Source organism: Saccostrea cucullata, unplaced genomic scaffold (genome assembly GCF_032062105.1).
Source record: "Saccostrea cucullata isolate Sc308-1 unplaced genomic scaffold, CSIRO_AGI_Scuc_v1 ctg3592, whole genome shotgun sequence".
NCBI classification, from domain to species: domain Eukaryota; kingdom Metazoa; phylum Mollusca; class Bivalvia; order Ostreida; family Ostreidae; genus Saccostrea; species Saccostrea cuccullata.
Genome location: NW_026924884.1, coordinates 147,275 through 173,052, shown reverse-complemented (window position 1 = coordinate 173,052; position 25,778 = coordinate 147,275). Strand labels below are relative to the sequence as shown.

The following is a 25,778-nucleotide window of genomic DNA, read 5'->3' as shown; positions in this document are numbered from 1 at the left end:
ATGAAATGCTGCCCCCTCGTTTGTACTCTTATAAACATTATATATATTTTCTTGAAGAAAATTAATGTAGACATTTAATGCTGTTTTATACGTATATGGTTAACGGCTTCTTCTAGCAGAGAAATAATATTACTTCATAAAGAAGAAGAGTCAGTGTTCCACAACACAAAATATAAACATGTCAAATAAAAAATGCAAGAAATTAAGGGCACTTGTCGTAATTCAAATAACCATTGAGATAACAATCATCAATCATGTTACTCTTTTCCTCCAAAACATATCGTTCTTCTCAACTTATACTTAATCAAGCAAAGGAGAAAATATTTAACTTAAAAAATGTGAATTTATTCATCAGAAAAATAATAAGGATGATGATACTAGTAAATTATTCCCCCCCCCCTCTCGCTTTTTCTTTTACTGAATTTAACGAATTGATTTTGGTTTGTCTTCTTAAGCAATGACAAAATATTATAATAATTAAACGATTTTTTAAAGGAAGTATAAACCCAAATAAGAATGAATCAACAAACAAAATCTTTGAAAATTGTCTTATGTTCAAATGAAAGCAGTAGCAATATGTTCCTTCCCACACGAAATACCTGGATCAAATGTTTATCATATATTAGAAATATCGACTTCGATTTAGATAAAGCACATACGGAATAGCCAACATATTGTTGAAAAAAAAACACTCCAAAAATTAAATTAATGTTGCCTATAAGAAATCCAACATATTTTGATTTCATGTCATAAAGCATAAGAAAATTATTGTTTTTACATTTTTTTCTCAATGTACTCTTTCTTTTCAAAAATAAATAGCTGATAAATTAATGTAAATTATCTTAAATTTTTGAGACGTTGAAAGGACTGCATTGCTAATTATACAATAAGAGGTAATTCCATTAGTCTGTCTGTACGCAATATCTTCCATTTTTGCTAAATAGTTTAAATTTAACTTTACAAAGCTTGAAATTTGAATTAAATTATACAGAATTATCTCTCTTGCCATGGAGAATAACGTTTAACTGTTTAACCTTTTTTTATGCAAAGCAAAGGCAAAATTATTAGTCACGTGAGCTAATGAAAGATTTTGATTTAAGTCAGAATGTTTGTTTTTACGCTTTACGCATAAATCTTTCAAAATGTTCCTTTTGTTCTATATAAATGTATTATAAATCTGCAAAAGAACTAGATTGGTATGATTGTTTGCCATATCTTATTGATTTTAACTAAAACGTCCTGGCTTTATTGAACTAGTGCAATTCACACACTTAGGCTTAGGGGATAATATATTTCTGTTACAGATAGCAACAGAAGACTGACGACTTGTGATAAATAGACAGATGTAACGTAAGAGGACTCGATATCTTTAGCTCACAATAAACACATGTATTACAAATGTGCCTTATCAAACCAGTGCACATGTTATGTATCAGCACTTGTCCAAAATGAGTTTTGTATGTAAACACGCATATGGTTAAAACAAAACATGATATTATGGTAACACCATTCTAAGAATTACCGTAACAAACATCCTTTCGATAAAACATTTATAATATATAAAAAGCTTAGTAAATATCATTTTTGAATTGTATTTTTGAAAGATAGCTTCTGTTGATTCACCTTTCCTAATATTACAGGTCCCCGACTTATGACTAAAGATGCAACAGGGTTTCAAAATATTGACTTGGAGATGCATTATGGAAATATTTACATTTAGTGTTACTTTCTTTATGAAATCCATAACAAATCCATGACGTTCAAATCTCTACAACACACGGGAAGCCTTGTCACCGCGCGTTAGAATACACAACAGGAACTATAAGCATTTCAATACTCTAGGGACCCCAAAATTTAAAATGTTTTATTTCAATTAAATAAAAAAACAATAATCCTGAAAAAATAACGTAAAAAGTAAGGTAATGTGCGTTAAGAATTAATTTAACACTTTTTTCTGCGCAATGTTTGTTTGCATTATTTAACTTTGCAACGTCATTTAACGTCATTTGATGTCACAAACAGCTCTTACATTTTATAAACACGCTAGTATTGAAGTGCGCTAAATTCACATTTAAGATGAACGAAATAAACAATTATAGATAAGGAAAATTAAAGAATGTAAATATAAGCATTGAATTCATATTTTTGGATGTCTTCGGTCCTATAACACACCTGGTCGTGCCGACAAATTGTCTTACCGCGCTAAATATGAATTCAATGTTGAAATAAAATCTGTACTATCTTACATATAGGAAGAGTAAACATTAATGGAGATCCTTTTTTTTGTAAGTTATAGCAATTTGATATTCAAAAAAGTACATCTCAAATGTAAAAAAAACCAACACCTTTATTTTACACAAAACATTCTTGGATGAACAGGATTCAGGTTTGTTCAAAAGTAGTTAATGCCATGCCCTCTTGTCATAGAAAGAGTATTATAAAAATGTGCTAAATAAGTTTCATCTTTTAAAAATCATCCTCTCAAACAACACGAAGGCCAAAAATAATAAAGCTTAAATGATAGTTTCATTACATAGTGAAAATTCTTTTTTTTTCAAACTCTGACCCCGGGGGTAGGGTTGGGTCACAATAGAGAATCAAGACTGTGTGTGTGTGTGTGTGTGTGTGTTTATTGTATAATACAGACCCTTTTCTGCCTCTTTGCTGACAAGGTCATTTAATCTTCCATAGAACTAAACAAAATGATAACTTTAAATTTAAGTCGTCAACTTGCTTGTCAATTATTTACCTCGTTTTAGAAATTGCTCATACGTAGAGTATGCTCTAGCGTATCGAATCAACCAACATATGTAAATTCCGTACGCAGGTGATGCAGGATATTGCTGCATAAGTAAGGGAAGTTGATGATAGAAAAGTTAAAGTAATCACGTTTATCATACACCCTGGGTTGTTAGCTTACCCTCATTTTTTTTCAACAAAATATTGAAGTGTGAATTAGATATGTCAGACACTGTGGTATGTTTTATCTCAAGCTCTCCAGGGTATATCTTAGCGACGTATGAATGGAAATTGCCCTTGGTAATTGATAATACGTCGTCGATATATCTAAATGTGGAGTTGAAGGCCACAACAAGTGTTTTCTTCTTTTCACGCATGATATTTTGTACAAATTCTGCTTCATATATTTGCAAAAATATGTTTGCTTATAACGGAGCGCAATTGATACTCATTAGAATTTTAATAGATTGTTGGAAGACCTGGTCTCCAAAAATCACATAGATATTGTCAATCAGAAACTCGGAGTTCTTGTATGTGCAATAAGAATGTGCTTAACAAAATAGTTTTGCAAATGACCGGTAGACAGGATAACTCTAATTTCCTATTTTTTTAAACGATTATATTTAGCATAAAAGATAAAAGAGCGTCTAAGGCAATGACGTGCGCCACCACCACGGCATCACGTGACTTCTATTTATAGCGAAATGTTTCTTCATAGAAAAGCTAACAGAACAACAATACCCAGGAGATTAATAACTTCTTTGAGTAAATAATATAGTCGAAAAACATCTATTTTGTCTAAAAAGTGCTGCTAGAATCCCACTGTCCTGTCAGTAAAATAATTCTATAGCACATTAGCACGAAATTAAACCTTATCCTAAGTTTTGTATTTTACACATATGAGCCGAGAATTTTCGTAAAACCATGCTAATAACGCAGGATTCTAGCAACACTTCCCAAGTATTTTAGAAGGCAAACTTTCCATCTGTACATATCTTATGTTTTGAATTATCCTGCTTTATTGTTGTTCTATGGCATTATTTTTGTCACGAATGACTGAGGAAATGCCGACTGGGATACGGATATAGCTGACTGTCTTCGAAAGAGAATATAATTGATGAAAATAAATTATCATACCTGTTTATTTAACAGAACTCCATATGAATTTCACATAATATTCTTGATAGTTGCTTTTAAACTCCATTTTACGAATGTTTGTACATGCCGTCTAAGCCAAATTCTCTTTACACGACATGATCTATTCCCAATTTACTCAACGTACTCATATGACGTCATCGTTGTCAGATTTTAATCAAATTGACAGATACAGCATAACAAAATAAAAACCTCTTATTTTTGTTAATCTTTACACGTTTTAATTTATTTCCTAGAGTTAAATTATATCTCTAAGTACAAATTTTTCGAAAACCTGTGCTCTAAAATTGAAGTCATATCACCTACTATGACGTCATAATGTTTCACTGACTTAGTCAAGGTAGAATATTCTGGATGCTTCCTTATCAACCCTGCGAGATATTGATCTTCAGAAAGTTTGATATTTTATAACATGCTCTTGAAAAAATGTTAGACCAGTAAGGGCACGAACATAGCATCATTGCGTTATTTGCCGAACTAAAATGTAAGCTGTTTTAATATACCAATGGTATAATTCATTTTTTAGAAAGAATTATTAAATACCTTTGAGGGTACGTACATTTATTAAGCATTATCTTTCTTTAAATTAAAAAAAAAATAGTATACATCAAAGTATCTTTTTGTAAATTTATGAATTACATTTGCTCAATAATTCAAATAATTGTTTGCATGGAGAACGAAGGAGGTATCTCCTTAGAATCTTGGCCTTTTTATGTACTAGCCTTAGGAGGTACATGTTTTGTCAAAATACACTGTTGGTTTCCACTCCGTAGAGTACTTGAACATAAGTAAAAATGAGAATGAGATTGAAAATCGGAATTGGCACATATATATATATGTATCAGATTAAACAGCTTTCATTTTACTTTGTTTAAAAGTTTAACAATTTTCCTCCTAATTATCTAGATATCTTCATGTGACCTTCGTGATCAGGAGGTCGTGAATTGGTATCTCGGCCGCAACTGACCTAGTCGATAAAATGGGTAGCAACTGTTCCTTCGCCATGCGCTCGGCACTTTGAAGTGAAAGTTGCAGGTCCTTCAGATGAGACCTTGAAAACTGAGGCCCCGTGTCAGCGACAGGCGTTGGCACTATAAAGATCCCTCACTGCTCAATGGCCCCGAGTGCCAAGTAAAGTCAAAATTTGAAGCCTTTCACCGGCATACAATGACGTCTCCATATGAGTGAAAAATTCTCGAGAGGGACGTTAAACAATATAAAACCAATCAATCAATCTTCATGTGACAGTATTTGGATAAATTGCCGAACTAAAATGTAACCTGCTTTAATATACCAAATATATAATTTATTTTTTAGAAAGAATTATTAAATACCTTTGAGGGTACGTACATTTATTAAGCATTATTTTTCTTTATATTAGAAATAAAAGTATCCATCAAAGCATCTTTTTGTAAATTTATGAATTACATTTGCTCGATAATGCAAATAATTTTTTGTATAGAGAACGAGGGAGGTACCTCCTTAGAATCTTGGCCTTTTTATGTACTAGCCTAAGGAGATACATGTTTTGTCAAAATACACTGTTGGTTTCTACTCCGTAGAGTACTTGAACATAAGTAAAAATGAGAATGAGATTGAAAATCGGAATTGACGCATTTAAACATGTATCAGATTAAACAGTTTTCATTTTACTTTGTTTAAAAATTTAACAATTTTCCTCCTAATTATCTAGATATCTTCATGTGACCTCCGTGATCAGGAGGTCGTGAATTGGTATCTCGGCCGCAACTGACCTAGTCGATAAAATGGGTAGCAACTGTTCCTTCGCCATGCGCTCGGCACTTTGAAGTGAAAGTTGCAGGTCCTTCAGATGAGACCTTGAAAACTGAGGCCCCATGTCAGCGACAGGCGTTGGCACAATAAAGATCCCTCACTGCTCAATGGCCCCGAGTGCCAAGTAAAGTCAAAATTTGAAGCCTTTCACCTGCATACAATGACGTCTCCATATGAGTGAAACATTCTCGAGAGGGACGTTAAACAATATACAATCAATCAATCAATCTTCATGTGACAGTATTTGGATAAATTCCGTAAAGAAAAGTTTTAAAACTTAATTTCGTCAGCAAATTGCTCAGCCGCAATCCACCTTTAAAACAACAACAACAAAAATGCAAATTTTCTCTTCTTCTTTTAAGAATATTTTCTAAATGAATTGTTTACAATAATGAAGACAAATTTAAAAATTTCTTTTCAAAAGAAATACTTAGACGACTGATGGGTGGTCTTCAATTGACGTCTCACAATTTCACATATTTATCTGTTAGAAAATAAAGTAAAATGTGCTTAAATAATTTCAAAGTGTTCCAAAAAAATAAGAATTAAATATAGATATATATTTTTTTTGATAAGGAATTTTTTTAAAACAGTCTAAAATTATAAATGAAATACCATCAAATAAATGCTGTTTATGTAGATTTACTGATGTTTACCTGGCGACGTTTAGTTATCATCAATGTTTCCGTCACATTCGTCCCGTACATAGGAAATGTAGGAAAAAAAAGGTTTGTGCCACTCAGTAGGGGACCATGGACCGTTCAGGAAGGTGTTATGTCAGGGTAGAGAGTGCTTACTTCTACTAACCCAATACCACAATGAAAGAGTTCCTGGATAGAAGATTCTTACGTTATAAACTCCCAGTAACCTGATACCACTATGAGTCCGTATCTAGACAGAAGATTCTTACTTCTCCTACTAACCTGATATTACAGGGAGTCAGTATCTAGACAGAGGATGCTTACTTCTCCTACTAACCTGATATTACAGGGAGTCAGTATCTAGACAGAGAATGCTTACTTCTCCTACTAACCTGATATTACAGGGAGTCAGTATTTAGACAGAGAATGCTTTCTTCTCCTAGTAACTGATATCACAAGGAGTCAGTATCTAGACAGAAGATTCTTACTTCTCCTACTAACCTGATATTACAGGGAGTCAGTATCTAGACAGAGAATACTTTCTTCTCCTAGTAACCTGATATCACAAGAAGTCAGTATCTAGACTGAGGATTCTCACATCTAGGAACCTGATACCATAAAGATTCAGTATCTAGCCAGAAGATTCTTAATCTTCTAGTTACCCAATATAACAAGGAGTTTTAGGTGGAGGATGCTTACTTTTCCTAGTAACCTGATACCACAAAGAGTCAGTATCTAGACTGAGGATTCTTACTTCTCCTAGTAACCTAATATTACAAGGAGTCAATATGTAGACAGAGGATTCTTACTGCCTCTAGTAACCTGATTCCACAAGGAGTTTGTATCTAGACAAAGACTGTTTACTTCAACTAGTAAAATGATACCGCAAGGAATCAGTATATAGATAAAGGGTTCTTTCACTTCCGAGAAACCTGATACCACATGTAGTCTGTATCTAGACAGAGGATGCTTAATTCTCCTAGTTATCTGATACCACTAGGAGTCAGTATTTAGACACAGGATGCTTACTTTTCCTAATAACCATATTTCACAAGGAGTCAGTAACTAGACACAGGATTCTAACATTTCCTAGTAACCTTGTACCCCAAGGAGTCAGTATATAGACACAGAAGTACACTGAAGTTGACATCACAAAGATGCTTTAGTTTTTGATTGACAATATCTTTGCGGTTTTTGGAGACCAGGTATTCTAAATATTGATTTATCTTACAAATAAATCTATTCTGCATAAATAAAAAGGAACTGTCTATCACAAAAGTCTGATTCTGACAGTTTTTATGAATATTTTTCTAAAAATTCTCAGAATTTTTAAGATGCTACAGTAAATGTTTTACTGTTGGTGATATATTTTTATTATATGCATAAAACTTAATAATTCCCATGATCGTCAGAAAAACATCTACGAGACTACTTTTTAATTCAAGGAATTTGTAGAGAAATTTCCTTTTTTTGGTATGTATATCTCATTCTAAACAATCTAAATTATCTATTATGATCCTACAGAAATGGGAAAATTAACACAACATGTATATTCTTGGTGAAATTCCTTAAAGTATAATAAATTGGTCCTTGATCTTCAGCAGGTTGACCAACTATTGAACATTTTTGGTCATAATTTCTGAAATATCGATGATTTTATAATTATCTTCCTTCCAGGTAAACTCATTGTGATTAGACCTTTTTTAGGTACCCAAGATGATCATTGCCTTGATAATTGATTTGCAAACGATAGCTTTCACCGTTAGCTGCAATACAGGGGCACCAGTGCCTAGAAGCAACAATATACAGTATATAATTTTTATTTGGAAACGTGTGTCATAATTCATACACCCCTTAATAGAGAATTAATTGTCGTAATACATTTATCAATGTGTTTGTCATCACCTCAGCATTGAATCATTTTTGTTTAAAAGATATATTCTCACAATTGCAACGGCTTTTGCAAACATTTGCTAGTACCTATTGAAAGTGTAGTTGCACAGACCGTTTCAAATATGAGGCTTCACCTTTCGAAATATAATGTGTAACTGCTTTTATATTCATTTCTCATATTTTCTTGTTTATTAGAATTTATATGTAGTTTTTAAATAGATTATAGATTCAGTGAATCGAATGCATAAAAGTCGTTGGGAATTAAAAAATATACAAAACAGACAATTTATTTTCAAGATTTTCTGGAGCAATGTGTTTAAATTGTTTTCCTCTTGTAGAATCAAATCCATATTCTACAAAAATACATGTAGAATGACCAGGCTTACAAACAAAAACAGTATCATTACCTGATTTGTCAGCCCGGACTATTACAAACAAATCGTGTAATCTATCTATATTTTTTTCATTCCTGATTTATTTAACACAAAAGGATAAATGAACATGACAATGTCTTCTAAAGTACATATTAATTACTCCTACGGATAACAGATGTACGAGGGTTGTCCCGTAAATTCGTGGACAAATTGTTTAGTGTGAAAAATAAACATCACTGCGTCCTGAAATTTTCACTATTATTTAGTACATATTTTAGTAATATACACAGCAAATTTCAGATAAATATATGCTTAGGAGTTTGTCCGTATGTTTTGTTCTCCCCTGGGACTCGATCAAAAAAACTTCGCTAAGAAAACTCCTATTTCATTTGTATACTTAAGATATGGTGATATTTTTATAATCTTTTTTCTTCTATGGTTATTTCAAGTCTCCAAAGGTGTCATTACAACATCGGAATCAAACTGAACTGTTCTCCGGTGCGCCGTAACGTCATAAAACGTCGCCATTTTTCGTGTGTTGTGTTTACCACTTTCCCATTTTGAATGCTCAAGAAACTGCCAAAAATTAAGCAAATGCCTTAAAATTTTTACAAAGACTACAAAATTGATTGTGGATTTGAATTAGGATAATTTTAATCCAAATCTTATGTATTTAAAACTTTTATTTTGAATTCAAGCTTGTGTATTCTTTAATAAAACCTTGGTTTTTTGACCGTGCGCCGTAGGGCAATACCTCGTGCACATTGAAGGTTACTAAAATCTTTATTTTTGCCATATCTTATCAAAAAATTATCATGCAGTTAAATATGATAAATAAACATTTACTGAAAATTTCAGCTTAGTGCGCCCATTACTTTTTGAGAAAAACGCTTTGTCCACGATTTTACGGGACAACCCTCGTATAGAGGAGTAATTAGTTGTCATTAATAAAAGATGATTTTAGGCAATTTGACAATAATCTTATGACAGGAATCGATTAAATTACAATATTGAGAATTTATCGTTAAATTAAGTTTTGAATATGAAGTTTACTTTATTACGTCAACCGTATTTCAATACTGTTTTATTAATATCGCTGTAAAATTCAAAAAGAAATCTAATTATGCAAATAAAGCAAATGCTCTCAAGAGAAGTTTTCATAAATATTTGATTAAAAGAAGGCCATGGCCACAAAAGATGCATTGATATTAAATCAGCAATTGCTAGTAACAATTTTCACTTAAAATAGAAGGCAATGGTATTTTTCAAAGTAATAGAATGAAAAACCAATTGTAAAATTACGATTCTTGAAGTAAAACATTTGCTCAGCGAAATTAAAAAGCCTAAACAATTTAAACTTAAACCAGAAAGAGGTGTAAAAATCCATTTATCGCAAGTTTTCTCACAATCAGTAGAAATTGTTATGTATCTAAATTTATTAAAGGTTGAGTGCCCAAGGTTCTATTGAATATATCTCTGAACATTTCCACTTATCGCTCTGAATGGATTTGTATGAAAACTCAACATAAGTTATAGGCCTATTTTTACAATAAAGTTTGTATTTCTTTTATTGATTTGTGATAATAGTTAAAAACTTTTTTTTGCTTTTTTTTCATTAATTGATTTATATCATATGTTTCAATTTTACCTCTTTTTCTTGCAAGAAAACTCAAAGTACTGTAACGTCAAGTTATCTTCACACGGCTTCATGGGAAACTTACACTCCAACCTTACATGCACAATACTTAGAAATTAAAGCTTAACCTCAAGTTTTATTGTGTTTGTTTTTGCTCTCGGAATCAAAGATCTGTCAGGTGCATGAATCTTGCATCATTCACAGTTAAACTATTTCTGTATACGACTGGTACAATTTATTTTGTGGAAAGACTTATGAAATACGTTTGAAGTCAAGGATTAAGCTTCAGTTTTATCTACAAATTTAAATGGAGCAACAACTTCCATCGCAGGATTTATTGCTCAATCATGTTAATATCAACATGTATATTAGATATCTTAAATTATAATGAAATCTGTATTTTCTAACATGCACTAGGAGACAAATGAACATTACGTAGGATTGCACAGGGGCATTAATATGGAATTCAATCTCTGAATTTACAGTGAAAGTAATTGTATGCGTGTCGGAGAAAAGTGTTTCCGCTGTAAAATGGTTTATAATAATATTGTAGTACAACCTTCATTCTAATTATCCATGCAGGCATCCTTATGTGCCAGTGTTAAATAAGAACAAAATGTTTCTATTTCCAAATTTATTACAACACATATAATGTACAGCTTTTACTGGGTATATTCGTAAAAAAATGATTAACATTTATTGCTGCTGTAAATTGTTCAACCACAAATATTCTCAAAGTATAGTCCTTTGTAAGTTTTCCTCCCGTAATATGAAACATCATTTTAAAAAATGAATTGAACCCCATGATCGACATAGATTTACGATTGTTTCTTTTATCAGGTATGGCTCGTCTGATTTCTTTGTTGTAGTCAATCTCTTGCTTCTATATCTTAAAACATTCATTTACTGAAAAAAAACAGAAATTTAATGGCGTATCTTTATTATAATAATCCTAAGCTCTCTTATGATGAAAACAAATGGAGAACGGTATTCAAGATCAAAAGTCCATACAACAATACAGAACAGGAGCAGAGGAAAGTCGGAACTCCAAAACATCAGAGATGGGATCACTTGCCATGGAGGAGTGAACATCCCCTGCCGAACGGTCACACTCACTGTGCTAATTATACAAAGAAGATCAATATACAATTTAATCAGATTTAGTGATATTTACCTAGTGGCGTTTTATCATCATGACTGTCCGCCTTATTGATGATCCACTCTTTAAAGGGGGCCACCAAGGATATCCCCAGTTGGCCGGGGACCACGGACCGTTAAGGAAGGCGTAGTGGCAGGCATTAAACCACCATCCTCCCCTTATCTCACTGCGAGCAGCACAGTTAATTCTAGACAAGTCGTTATCCCTGTCCGGGGTACTAAAGTACATCCCAGACAGATATTCCTTAGGATAACCTGTGTCTAACATAGAGTCACCTGTACAGTAAGATAAAATAGATCACAGAGACAATGGGTACACAATTTAATCAAGTTTGATCTTAACATTGAAGTACGTCTAAGAAAAACAGCTTCTCATGCTGTCTCCTGTAAATGGAGATAATATTTAAACAAAAAAAACCCCATACAATATAGCTATTCATACAGCAATATTTTGTAACATATACCACAGGTGTGTTACACTTTTAGTGTAGAATGAAAATAATTATTGGACACGGAAATATTCTATAAGTTTAAATATGAAAAATCAATATTAGTTAAAGACTTTGCTTAAAATGTATAAAATGCAATACAAAGAAAGAAGGATATGGATATAACGAACAGTAAACAATTACAATAAACAATTGCATATTTTATAACATTTACAGGTCATTTTCAATCTATTTTTAATTTTGATTGATTTAAGATGGCACCTGATCCAACCTCTGATGTTTCGGAGGTCTGTGTTTGCTCTGCTTTTATCTTGTATTGTTTTATGGGTTTAATATCAAAGCCCATAAAACAATACAAGATAAAAGCAGAGCAAACACGGACCTCCGAAACATCAGAGGTTGGATCAGGTGCCATCTTAAATCTATCAAAATGAAAAAAAAATAGATAGGAAATGACCTGTAAATGTTATAACATATGCAATTGTTTATTGGATATAGAAAGTATTAAAGAAATTTAATTCATTAAGATACTCTGTCTCTTTCTTTTTACTTGAACATCAAGCTTTCTTGTACATGTCTGCATAAAATAGCAATTATGCGCCCTTAATATCCTGTTTCGTATCGGTTTAGAATATGAACTGTTAAATATCGGTAAGAAACTTAGGTTGAATAATTAATGGTGGGTAAAAGGTAGTAACTGGATATGCAAAGATAGTTTGGTTTTTAAATATACAGTATAATAATTTAATTTTTCAAACTTCAAAGCATTGTGAAATTCAATTACAACAGAATTCATGAAATATTTAAACGTGAAATTGAAGATGTTTACGGAATATTAGAAAAAAAAAGATTTTTCTTTCTCAACTATTTGATATTTTGACTTTCTGTGCAAAGAAGAGTTTTATGATATACTTGATTTGAACCCTTTCTTTTAAGATCTTAGTTGAAATACACTTACCTTATGTTCCTGTGGCAGGTCCTGCAAGAAACAGTTGATATTTCCCTTCTTCGTCGGAGACAGAAAATCTGTCGTACATTTCATAGTGTGTTTCACCACCTTCTAGAGTAATGGACACATATAGGACAGATTTTTCTTTTGTTAATTGATGGATAACGTCATTTCCTGCATGGAATCAATTGTATAATTTATTGCAATACACTGAATTTATCAATCTTATATACGAGGGCTGTTTGGAAATTATTACTTTTGACAAACATTACGATTTCATAAAAGCAAGAAATATTTTACAAATATTAATTTTCTCCTCTTTAGTAGTATATAAATGTGACAATGGTATGGATACCCGGCGCAGTCACGAAATCAAATATTGAATACATGTAACAACAACGTTGAACCTTCCTGTGAACCCATAATAAGAGCGAAATAACTTCATATTGTGCAAGAACTTTGATAAGAAATACAAAGGTAATTTAAGAAAATAAATCGCGGTTAAGAAATTTGATAATGACGACAAAACAAATTTTGAGGTCAAGGTGGAGCAGCAAGTGTGCTAGTTCGAAATATCTGACGTTTTCTATGCATTTTAAGGATTTTAATATTTTACGTGCCAGGAAATCGTCAGAACCGGCGCCATTACGAAAACTGGGAAATTGCCGCCTCCAACTAGAGACGGCATTCTCGAGTTTATTTTAGATACTTGCAAACCGAATTAAATTTCAATGTCATATGTACAAGTTATAAATAGCACAATACTTTGAGTACTTGCCAATATCATTTCTATGGTTCATTTTTGAAATAAACAATCCGTTGAAAACATTTTATCAACGTGATGAAATTTGTTAACATTTCGTGCATTTTTAATTCTTTAATTCTTGCAAGTCCTGAAACGAAATGTGGGATGATATTTTCTTTTTATTGATATTGGTGGGTACTATACATACATACATTGTTCTATCGATAAATTCTGATTTCAGATTTATATCGGTCCACAAGTACCGTATATACTCGCCTATAAGTCGGTCCGCCTATAAGTCGGTTGTAATTTTTGACGTTATTTTGGTGGGATTTGCTATTGACCCGCTTATAAGTCGGTACAACTTTTTTGCCAAAATCTGGTGACAATTTCAAGTTAATCCATTGATATTTTAACCCTGGTTTCAATTAATAATTGTCGAAAAGACACTGATATTTAATCTTAAATTATCAAACATAAAGACAATGTCACTTAAAATGCAAATAAAATTATTAAAATATGTATATACTTGCACTTTTTTTTATATAATCTGAGAATGCATAAATTATCTTATATATCCAGACAATTTCTTTGATAATCGTCGGAAATGCAAATAAGATACTAACTTTTAGCCCACAGAAAAATACTTGTCTCTTCATGACTCGCCTATAAGTCGGATATAGAGTTCTAGACCAATATTTAACTCCCAAAATACCGACTTATAGGCGAGTATATACGCTATTTAAAATCAACTTCGGTTGAAATTTTCAGTTTTTCGTAATGGCGCCGCTTCTGACTTTTCCTGGCACAAAAATATCAAAATCGTTAAAAAACCTGGAAAACGTCAACTATTCCGGACTACATGCGTACCTAATTTTTATGTATCGCTGTGTTAAACTCTTTCAAGTCTGAGCAATTTGCTAAAGCAAAAACAGCAAAGAAAAACGTAAATGGGTTTGATTTTTCATTGGCTTATATCTTTTGTCTAACTAAGATTGAAATCAAATGATCCTGAGGATCATAAATAATTTCGGAAATAATAAAGTTGACTTGCAGTGAATAAAACTTCCCCGCATGCTTCTAAGGCAACCTGTATATACCCGGTATGTCACATGGTTATTTAACACTGGTGTAATAACAGCACGTATTTTTAAAAATAATCATTTAAATTAAAAGACAGTTGATTTTTGTAATGTTAAATATAATAACAAACAGAGAAGAGTAAACGCTTCCCAATCGTATCATATGCAATCATCTTCGAATGACGTGACGTTAAATAATCGTAGAGATGTTGCTCCATTGTGACGGATATATACATGTGTATAATTTCACCAGAACCTATCTAATTTTCCTGGAAATTGTAAATTTTGCATAATTGTTTTGATGGTTCTTTATAAACCGATCAGCCCTCGTAAATAAATGCAAAATCAAATTTTGTTAGACATAGAAATTAATGCTAATTGTTGGTTCATTAAACCATTAAAGGTTATTAGTGAATATGGTCAAAAAAAATATTTTCCTTTCTTTAAATAATATGTATCGTTGATACCCTTTGATATTTTTTATCTGTCACAAAAAAGATCACCGTTCAATTTTGCAGCGGTTGAAAGATCTAATGTAAGAGGTTTATACTTACCAACCCAGAGGTCCTGTTCAGGGTCACCAAAACCATTTTTATAGGCCGTCCAATCTTTGTCAAAACTGAGGAATCCATTGACACGTTTTTGAATTGCCTTTAAAAGTTAGCATGTACATGTACGAGGGTGATCATAGAGTTCGTGAACTATCTCTATATTTTCAAAACCAAGATTCATATCAGAATGAAATTTGGCACACCTATAGTCATGCATATGTTCTATAAATAGCGAATGAAAAGTAATGATTTCCTCCATCATTTTGACGTAACCATGTGAAAAATATCTTCAATATAACAACAAAACAGCAAAGTGCAAATGAAATACTTTATGCTAATTTTGAAATATATTACATACCGTCCATCCCCCGTCCATTGTGTCCATGTCACAGTACACCCGGACAGGAATAAAGCTGATTCCATACGGATATATGTCGTACACCCCTGTTTTAGTGTAATTGTTTTCCTGAAGATCCTTACAATCAGTTGGGGTGACTAAAACGGAAAACGAAACAGATCATTTAAGAAATAAAGTCTGCGTTTTCGTGAATGTTGCAGAATAACCTCCTCGGTCTCGAAATGTTGTTTGAAAGATGAAAGCCGAGGCGATGCATCATTCATCATCGTTAACGTCAAGAAGGATTTTATTTCTAATCTACTATACGTACTAGCAGCTCTAAAATACGACTGATCAATTCTTTAAAGAGTAACGATTAAGACCATGCTGCAATAAAGCTGTTCCATTTAGCACCGTGAATTGAATGCAAATGATTTGTGCTTTTGCCGGATTAAAATTGGCGTTTTATTTATTATAAATCTGATTGTAGCGTATATAGATTAATCTTTTTGAATGTACAATAATTTTTATTGATATTCGAAATACTGTAAAAATGCGCAGTTCTAGAGAGCATATCAAAAGCTCTTTACTGCAAAAGCATAAACTTTTCGCACTTAACATGAATTTAGTTATCTATATTTATTGTGTCTTTATTCTAATGATTTGAAATTTGATCAAATTATGGTGTTCATTAGTCATTTGAAGAATTCTTTACAGTTAAATTTAATTCTCCTAGCGTGATCTCCCTTAAAAAATCTGTATAACATTTTACATGTTTAATTTAGCACTCACAAACTAACGTTCGACCGGTTAGATTCTGGAACTGTCCGTGGTTATTGGTTCTCTGACCAAAAAAAAAAAAAACACTTCCTAACAACCATTCAAATGGTATTTGAAATAACTACTTCAAAACAACCAATCAAATGACCGTCATTGTTTTTTTTTTTTTCTGGAAGACTCAAACTTTCCTTAAAACCAATAAAATGCTTATTATTGTTTCTTTGGCTTTAAAAACTACTTCCTAACAACTAATCAAATAATACTTATTATTTTTTCTCAGGAACATATCAGATGAATCCTTTAAGTAATGAGCTATTCAGTGCCAATAAGATCAATATTTTTACATGCAATTTGTTTCTGAGGTTAAATACTGTTCTAATTCCCATACACTTGTAAAATTAATTATATTCGTAGGTAAAGTTTAAAAAAAGGGAGGGGGGGGTATTTATGATTTCACAGTATATCATCTTTTTTTTTAAATACAGCAAGGTAATACCTACATTCATGGAGGAAATATCTCCAGTCTGTCTCTTCTGATGCTGACGACATGTTGAGTTTCCTGTGGAGCCGACATTTCTTCAACCCATCATTATACCCAAAGACCCCACAATCTCCCCGACACTTCTCTGCACAGTCTTTGAACGATAAAGAATACTCTCCTAAAAGTTCGCCATCTGATTTTTTATCATCAAAGTCCATGTTCCTGATGTACCTCCGAGAAAACATGGCAGTATGAGGAACTATGAAGTAGCCAGCAATTAAAAAGACAACCATAACCTTGCTCATATTGTTTTCTGTGTGTTACAACAGCTACAAGGTTCTTGTAAAATAAATGCGAGATTATCTGTAAAGTACCATGTATAAATATATGCATTAACATTTAAGGCTATAACGGATATGTGATTGGCTGGTTCTTACGTAATATATGCTAACTATCCTGATAGATCGATTTTAAAAGATCGTAAACGAAAATCACTAGAAATTCATTAAGGAAAATAATATATGATACAGAAATAAAAAAAATAATAATACATAGATCACATTTTATATGATCTTTAAGATAGATTTAAGTTTTGAATCAATTTGGAAATTAATTTAATATTGTATTTAATGCAGAGGTAAATGTTAAAATGGTATATTATTTATATTTTGTATAATATATAACACTGTACTAATATATTTTATATGATGCAGATAATATGAGTTATATTCCTACTACCAAAAAGGTATAAATAATACTCAAATATTTCTTACATGTATCTACATTAGAACCTCTTGAGGACACTTAACATTAGGTCAATACTTAGAACTGCACTTAGATATTTCGGCCAATTTGAGTAAAACTTCCGAAGCTTAGTAAAAAAATACAGTGCTTAACTCTTTAAAACCCACTGCACTCTAGTGCAGCATACACTTCATTCTCACGTCATAGAATTGTTTTTATGATTTTGTGTTAGAAATAGAAAGTTGTATTTGCGTTAAAATGCGTGACTGTTGAGAGAGAGAGAGAGGTTAAGTGATTTTCTAAACTTAAGAATATATTGCCAAGTTTTATGAATTCGGCCCCAAATGTATGCATTCCTTTAAACGGCACAAATTAAGTCGCTTCTGTGTTAAAGAGAATTATTCAAACTTCACTCACAGTGTTTAACATTATTTTTTTTTTTCAAATGTGTTATGTTGCAATTCAAATATGGTTTTACTTCATTTTTTTCCAATTTCAAATCCAATATAAATGATAACTACTCACTTAGGAAGACGCTTGGAACAAGAATATTTAATGGATCCCTATATATCTATGTAATGATTTTCATGAAGTTTTTGAATTCGATATACGAATGGGAATTCATTTTTGTTGTTAGGGATTAAATGTTTATTTCCCCTACGGTGTAACAAAATTTTAAGTAATTTGTTATCATTTATATTTGATTTGGAGGAGCGTTGTAATTATAATTGAATATCAGGTGAAATGCAAAATTAAAGAAAAAATGTAAACCAAAGTCTGGGGTTTGAATAATTCTCTTAAACGTCATCCGGATCGCAATTTTAAAAAGATGGATGTATTAGGTTTGAAGATTCATTTCTCTATAGCTGTAATAAATGTCCTCATGAGTAATTAGCGATCATACATATTGGATTCAAAAAAGGCTACACCATGGAGTTATAATTGCATGGACAAGAGCATAATATTAGCAAAGTAAGCAAACAAACAGAATAAATAATGAGGTAGAGTGTTCATAATACTGCAAGAAATTCTTTTTTACTAATAATATAGAAATTAAAGGCATTCATAATCTAATCAATAACATTATATTGCCAAAGAAAGAGACACAGACTAGAGTAAGGGTATGTCTTCTATGGCAAATCTGATGTCATGAGATCCAAAATCACTACCTATCCAGATAATCTTTCTTGTATGGAATCTATGTGAAATAGATAGCAACATCGTCGGTCAAAAGCCTGGGCAGTGCAGGAGTTCTTTTCAAAAATGCCAACTTCCATACCCTTGGAAAGTTGAACACTTTTTAGTCCAAAACAAGTAAGGGCGAACCCAAGAACTGTGTTGAAATAATCTCTCTTGAGCATTTTCCTGCCTGTATACATGATGTACATAAGCTTACCTGACTTGCTTTGTGGGGCCTAGTGTATCCTGTTCATATAGGTGGATATATTTTTTTTAAAAATCATCGAAAAAAAAATCAAAATTTTACATATTAACTGCAAGACAAAATCCGTTTTCATATACAGAGTTTTATTCATTTCATGCAAACAGTGCGCTCAAATTACATTTTGAAAGCCAAACTAGATCTGTCAATCCGTCATGTACTCCATGGTATCTGATCCCACTTCTGTTGGAGGTCCGTGTTTTCTCTGCCCCTGATCAGTATTATTTAATGGATTTTTAAGCTTGCATAATGTTAACCATCTCCATAAAAGTCATTGTATCATAATAAGGTTTCTTCTAAGACACAACCTGGCCCGACTTCTACATTTGATCTAGTTTGATTATGGTACTGCACGTAATACTGTGTGACTGTGATTTCCCAGAGAATATTTTTTTTCAATAATTATATCATTAGAAAAAAAGTGCATTATTCAAAATTCATCTTCTCAAACAACATTTGGGCCAAAAATGAAAATACTAAGGTGACAACTTCATTACATAGTGAAAATTCGGGGGAGGGGAGGGGGGGGGTCATACCATGATCCCAGAGGTAGGGTTGGGCCACAACAAGGAATCAAAGATATGTGTGTATTTTGAACTTTTTATTTGTATATACAGGCCTCTTTCTGTCTTCTATTATTGGAGCGCCAGATGGCGTCCTGTCAAACAATGTAGTCGCCAATGCAAATGTTCAATCAGCAGGCAACTTTTAAAAGGTAAGAGTTTTCAATATAGTGACCATGAGTGTTTCGTTCCCCTTCTTCTTTTGAAAGTGGTTGTCCCAAGAGTACATCTGCTTCCCATAACTCATCTGCTCCCCAACACTCATCCTATTCCCCTAATAAGATGTTTTGAATGGTTATACGTAGGAGATATATGTACATTAAAAAAAGATGTTCAATCTAGAATTGTAAAAAGAGAAGACTGATTTTGATACTCAAATATTTATATTTGAGGAGCATCTTCTCCTCAAGCTTTTAACTCCTCACATATAAGAAATATTAATCTATTTAAAAACTGTAATGAAAAAAAGCATAAGATGTATTAGTGAAATGCTAAATGCCCTCTTTAACTTATGTAAGCATTTTAAATTAAATATTCAAGATATATGAGGATATTTTAGGAAATAAGAAAAGAATAAGGTTTTTTTCTTTTTTAACTGTAATAATATAGATGAATGCATAGAAGATTAATATTCTCGTATGAGTGAAAAATTAATAGGAAAAGGAATGATCAATTGCACATCTTATTTACTGCTGACTTCGTAATCGATTTTCTGAAGTCAACAATTGCACTTATTGGACACTTATTTTATTATCTAGTCTATCTGTGCTGTGTGCACAAAAATTTTGTTGTTACGTGTGATTGTTATTGCTACAAAAATGCTGTATGAAAAAGAGTTTTTCCATTGCTAAATATGAACTCTTTTTAAAGTTTGCTTCTTCAGAAAAAGAAAATACGTAATCATCTAAAATGGTAAAAGTTTCTATCTTCTTTAAGTTGTCATCCTGGCGATTAAATAACTTGTCTATAATTAAGAACTATGATATAACATTTTATAGAACCGTATTATATGGATATACATGTACGAGGGCTGTCCCAAAAAGTCGTAGACAATGTTTAAAACTTTGTTTACCTGCAACCAGTGCTAACCATAATATATTCAATGTTCATTAAAATTGTGAATTTTTGAATATATATACGAGGGTCATTCAAAAAATACGTAGACAATGCTGCTCATCGTCATATGATTATAACAAGATTATAGATCAACACATTTTCGTAAACATAAACATTTATTTTGTCGAAGTGTGAAGTTTCATTCCATTTGATTAAACAGAACTCACGTTAGCCAAAATCAAAAGCAACATTTTTTGTTACCACGGAGCACAGTTAACCAATATTGTAACGTCAAAAACAACGCTGAGAAAGTTTGTCAAAAGTATACACATTTTTGGTATTTCAAACACGGTTTGTTGCGTCTTCTCCATTCAAAACATATATCCACAATACTTAACACCTGATTTGCTAACGATTGTACAAATATAGCTTGAATTAGAATATTATTGTTTTCAAATTCTTTGATTTACCATGCAACTTTATTATATCTGCAAAACTGAAGCACACATCACGTTCAATGACGTTCCTAACTCTTTTGACAATATTTTAAACTTTAACCTGTTTCTTTGCGGACAATCCATCGTCCGATTCAAACTCGCTACCACTCAAAAATTGTATTTTCAACTTAATACAAGTACCCAGATTTTTTCATACAGATCCTGATTTATAAGGATTTTTTAAGCTTGTAGAAAAAGTTTCCCGAATGTAAAGTCTAATTTTATTGCTTCTTGCTGCTCCGTGACGTCCTCCAGCGTCATGGTTTTTTGCCTTTTTTAATCAAGTCCAAATGTATTTAGAAGCTGATATTTTTTAAATGGAACGAGATATTACATAACCTGATTTCATTTTGATTAATACAGCAATACTTTATTTAAACATGTAAATTTTACTTTGTTTCAGATTCATTTATTAGAGGTATAGCTGTAAATACTATAAAGTAAAAATTAGAAAAGTACTCAATTTTGACGGTGCTCCGTGACCCAATTTTTGCTGTTCTAAATCCTTGGTAATTTTAATAAATATGAGGAAACATTCCAATTTTTTTACTCAAATTATTTGAATCTGTTGTTAAAATATTTGTACCAAATTTGGATATAATATGACGTTAAATAAAAAAGTTAGGACAAAAGTCTACGAATTTTTTGAATGACCCTCGTATTTCATATTAATAATACTTGGACGATTAATATGAAGGCTGATACGGTCTCTTGCCGCACGTGCAAAATCCAAAATAATGTACGCATCTTTATTACATTTGCCTTTATTTCTTTGGTACTATGTAAAACATTCAGCTAAAATTTAAATCAGTAAAACAAGAATCAAAATCTTAATAAGATGTCAAATTTTCAAACAAATAGCACTAGCAACAAAAGATTGGTGTCATGATTCTCAAAGTGTTACTGGAATCGAGTTTAATAAAACCGGCGCACGGAGATGTAATTGATTGATATAGGCACGGTTTATATACACCAGAAAAAGAAAAACGAGTACATAAGTGACATTACACACTAAATTCTAATAGAGAAGTTGTTTTTAAATCGTATTAGATTCAATAATGTTTTTCCTCTATACCAAAAACAGTTACAGCATGTTAGAAGTAAACTACTATTTGTTTAATACAGGCAGCAGGGAACGTTCTGGGCTATGAAAGACGTCAAAAAAGGGTATTCTCTAGTGCGTACAATTTAAGGTCATCTTTCGACTAAATTTCCACTTAAGGTCATACGCAACGTAGTTGGAACTTTATTGGGTTCTTCCCTGGAGTTGAAGAGTTCCACTAAATGAAGGACCAGTGTGCAATATTTTTAATTCTATATATGAATTTGTACACCTCTTCTAAAACAATTTTTGATGAAAAAGAAATCTGGAATTTATGTTTTGTAATTTTGGTACATTTTTCTTTCATTAATGCAAAAATTTTAAAAATTTGATATCTTTTCAAAACCCCTGGTAACGCATGCTGATTTTTTGTCTATGAACATGTTATGGTATTATAAGTTTAAATTTAGAATATCTTGAAAAATTATCAGTAGGTAAGGTACGTTGCGTATGTCCTTAAATTTGAATCTGCTAAAAAAGAAAAAAAAAGAGGCAGGGAGTACTCAATCAAAATAAGTCCTTAAGTCAAGAGTGGTTTTTCACCTTTAAAAAATATTGAATGTTAACAGACGCTTGTTAAGCAGGAAAAGGTGTCATGACGTTGTACGAAGGTTGGTCGAAAAGTTTGTGGACGATGTCAATCTTCGATATATTACTCACTAGAAATATTTGGGCTCGGGTCGAAAACGAGACGGAGGGGTCAGCAAGCCTCGCCCAAATTTCCTTGATATTTTCCAAGATAGAAACCATGTATGTTATAGATAGCAGCAATGGTTGCCTTATATTTTGTTTCCTGTGAGTTTTTTAACCTTCATTACCACAAACCTAAATATACTATATATAGAAATGTTTATGAACAAAGGTTTACCCACAAAACAGGTTTTCCAAGATGAAATCTTATTTAATTTTTGAGGGCCGCGCAAAATTTGTTATCTTGATATCATCCCTTACCCCAATTCATTAAAAAAAGTTCGAATGTATCAACCAAAAATACAATTCAATTTATACCGGATCCGAAAAGAATATACAGTACATGTAATACCAAAGTAGGATTATTAGATTTAAAAATAAAATCAAGGTATCCACGGTTGGAAATATCAAGAGATTAATTAAGAAACCTTCCGAATTTAAAATCCTTGGATATCACTCTCGCTTACTTAGGAACATTATGAAATAAACAAAACACCATAAGTGAAACTATTTCCACGTCTGAATATCTTGACAAAAGTATCATTCCTTATGTTCGCGGAGATGAAGAAAATAAGAAAGGTGGCATAATCGTATGGACCATGGAAGGCATTTACATGTAATATAAAGACGGGAAGATGGTAAATTGAAAAGATAGACAATAATCTTTAAATATTAAATAAATTCTATTTATTAATCTTTATTATTAACTTTTCGATCCCTATCTTTCCTTTTTTATGCAGCAATATACACATATCCTATGTATGTGTAGATTTATGTTCCTAGTTTACATACAGTATTTCCACAGAAGTTGCTAAAACAGTGGGAATTTTTATAAATATGATTGACTATGGCGTAAACGCGGATCAGAAAACAAGAATATCATTTACTGTGATTAATCAAGCCTTGTTATTGAGGTCCTGTACGAAGAACCTCCATTGTTATTCTTGACAATGACAAAAATGAGGATTTCAAAAGGTAAAAAGATGAATTATAACGATGCACCATTATATAAATGAGGGCTATAAAAGTCATCTATTATGATCGGCAATGGCATTGACACTCTCCTCTGGATTTGCCCTACTAATTTAATATTTGAGCAAAGAATTATTGAGAAGAAAAAAAAAATGCTATTTTAATAGACATAAAAACAGACGGATGTAGAATTTAAAATTAGCTTGCTTCCAGCAGTGATTTCTCTCAGCTTTTCCCGTTTTGTTTTTTATCTTTATGTGATTCTTTCTACTAAGAGGTATATAATTATATGATTTTATTTTACGTATTAATTTAAATTACATGATAAAAGTATTTAGACTTTGAGGAATTCTTTATATTTTTTGCATTCATCTTTAACAATTAAAAAAAAAATAAATATCAGTAATTATTTCAATATGAACTAAGATGGTCTTAATGCATTACTGAGTAATGTAGGGTTATAAAACTACTTATTTGGTACAATGGTATGATTTTTAAGAAAAATACAATACTTCCCTCTCTTTAATCTGGTGTATAGAAATATCAAGTTAGTTATCCAGAATTATAAATGGCAATATATAGAGAATAACACATACCCGTTTCCATATCATATCCAGTATCAGCCCGAGACACTTCGGCCCTCTGGCTGATATTGGTAGAGGGCTAATACAGGATGTGATGTAGAAAAGGGTATGTTTTATTATATTTATTACATGTTTAGTAATAAAATACAGAACACATTAATTTGAGAAGAGAATAAGTAAATAATCATGCATGGACGTCTTAAAACGTACACAGACTATTGTCTCCTACAGTTTTGGTTTCTTTCTGCATGTACTTCTATTTCAAATGTCCCCAATCCGGAATTTTAAAAAAAATCTATTATTTATCAGTTAGATTATCATTACATTCAAAAGGTGAAAATTAAGAGAATTATGTAACCCCCAAAATATATGTATGATCACAAGTACTGTTTTTGAGGTTTAATTTACTAGGGATGTGATACTGATCCGTATCAGCCCTGCAGGACTGATAATCTATATCAGCACCGCATATCCATATCAGTCCTGCAGGTCTGATACGGCTATTCTGACATAAGCCATATCACATATGAAAAAATCCTGCATTTATTACTAAGTATGTAATAAATTTTATTATTATCAAGACACTAATAAAAGCTTCATTGATACTTTTTACAAATAGTACTACAAAAGCAAAATGTTATCTTTTTAATTTAGGATTTTTTTTTTATAGATTTCGATTATTTTAGAATACACTAGTATGCGTCATATTCCAACTATCAGAAGCGGTGTACGTGGGACTCTGTCACGAAATAGGGAGTCCTACAGAAGTTAGGATGAGGAGAGAAGTTATGGACACTGTGGAGATGCTGACAAAGTCTTTGGAAATCAGGTTGGGCCCTCTCATCAATAAACTCAATAGAAGTGAACGTGAGGGTTTTAGACTGAAAACGTCAGATACTGATTACATGGAGTGGCATCCAGACAACAAGGTGATATGTGATCCTTCTCAGATAAGTCTCTACCGTATCCCAAAGCACACCATGACTCTGATGGAGTGTGATGATGTACCACCAGGATTTACAAGACTGAATCTGATGAGTCCCTCAAAAGACGTAATAATCTGGTCATCCGTCGTAATTAAGAAGAACAAAAAATATATTTCTAGTACATTATTCCGCGATAGACTTTGACAACTACAACCGAAAAGTGATGCCTCTTTTGCTTCTTCCATTCAACTCGGACCCTGTTATTCTAATATCAAGGGACGAAGTTGTGAATTTGAATTTGTGCATTGCCTTCAGTCTCACCACTGGCCTTCACCAGCTTTACCATGGATACAGAGATGTCGACAACAAGGTTGGCCATCAGAGACTGTTCTTATAGAAATATTAAATGCAAGATTCCTTGCTGTTCCAATCGGTAGTA

General features: G+C 32.1%; 1 protein-coding gene across 1 annotated transcript; it reads right to left on the bottom strand.

The window, feature by feature from the left end:
• Positions 1–11,406: 11,406 nt before the first annotated feature.
• LOC134267521 (microfibril-associated glycoprotein 4-like) lies at positions 11,407–17,069 on the bottom strand. The gene is made up of 5 exons (XM_062749716.1): positions 16,784–17,069; positions 15,525–15,661; positions 15,170–15,266; positions 12,897–12,962; positions 11,407–11,666 (listed from the first exon to the last, which is right to left on the bottom strand). The coding sequence occupies exons 1-5, from the start codon at positions 17,067–17,069 to the stop codon at positions 11,407–11,409; spliced, it is 846 nt and encodes a 281-aa protein (XP_062605700.1).
• Between the last annotated feature and the right edge of the window lie 8,709 nt (positions 17,070–25,778).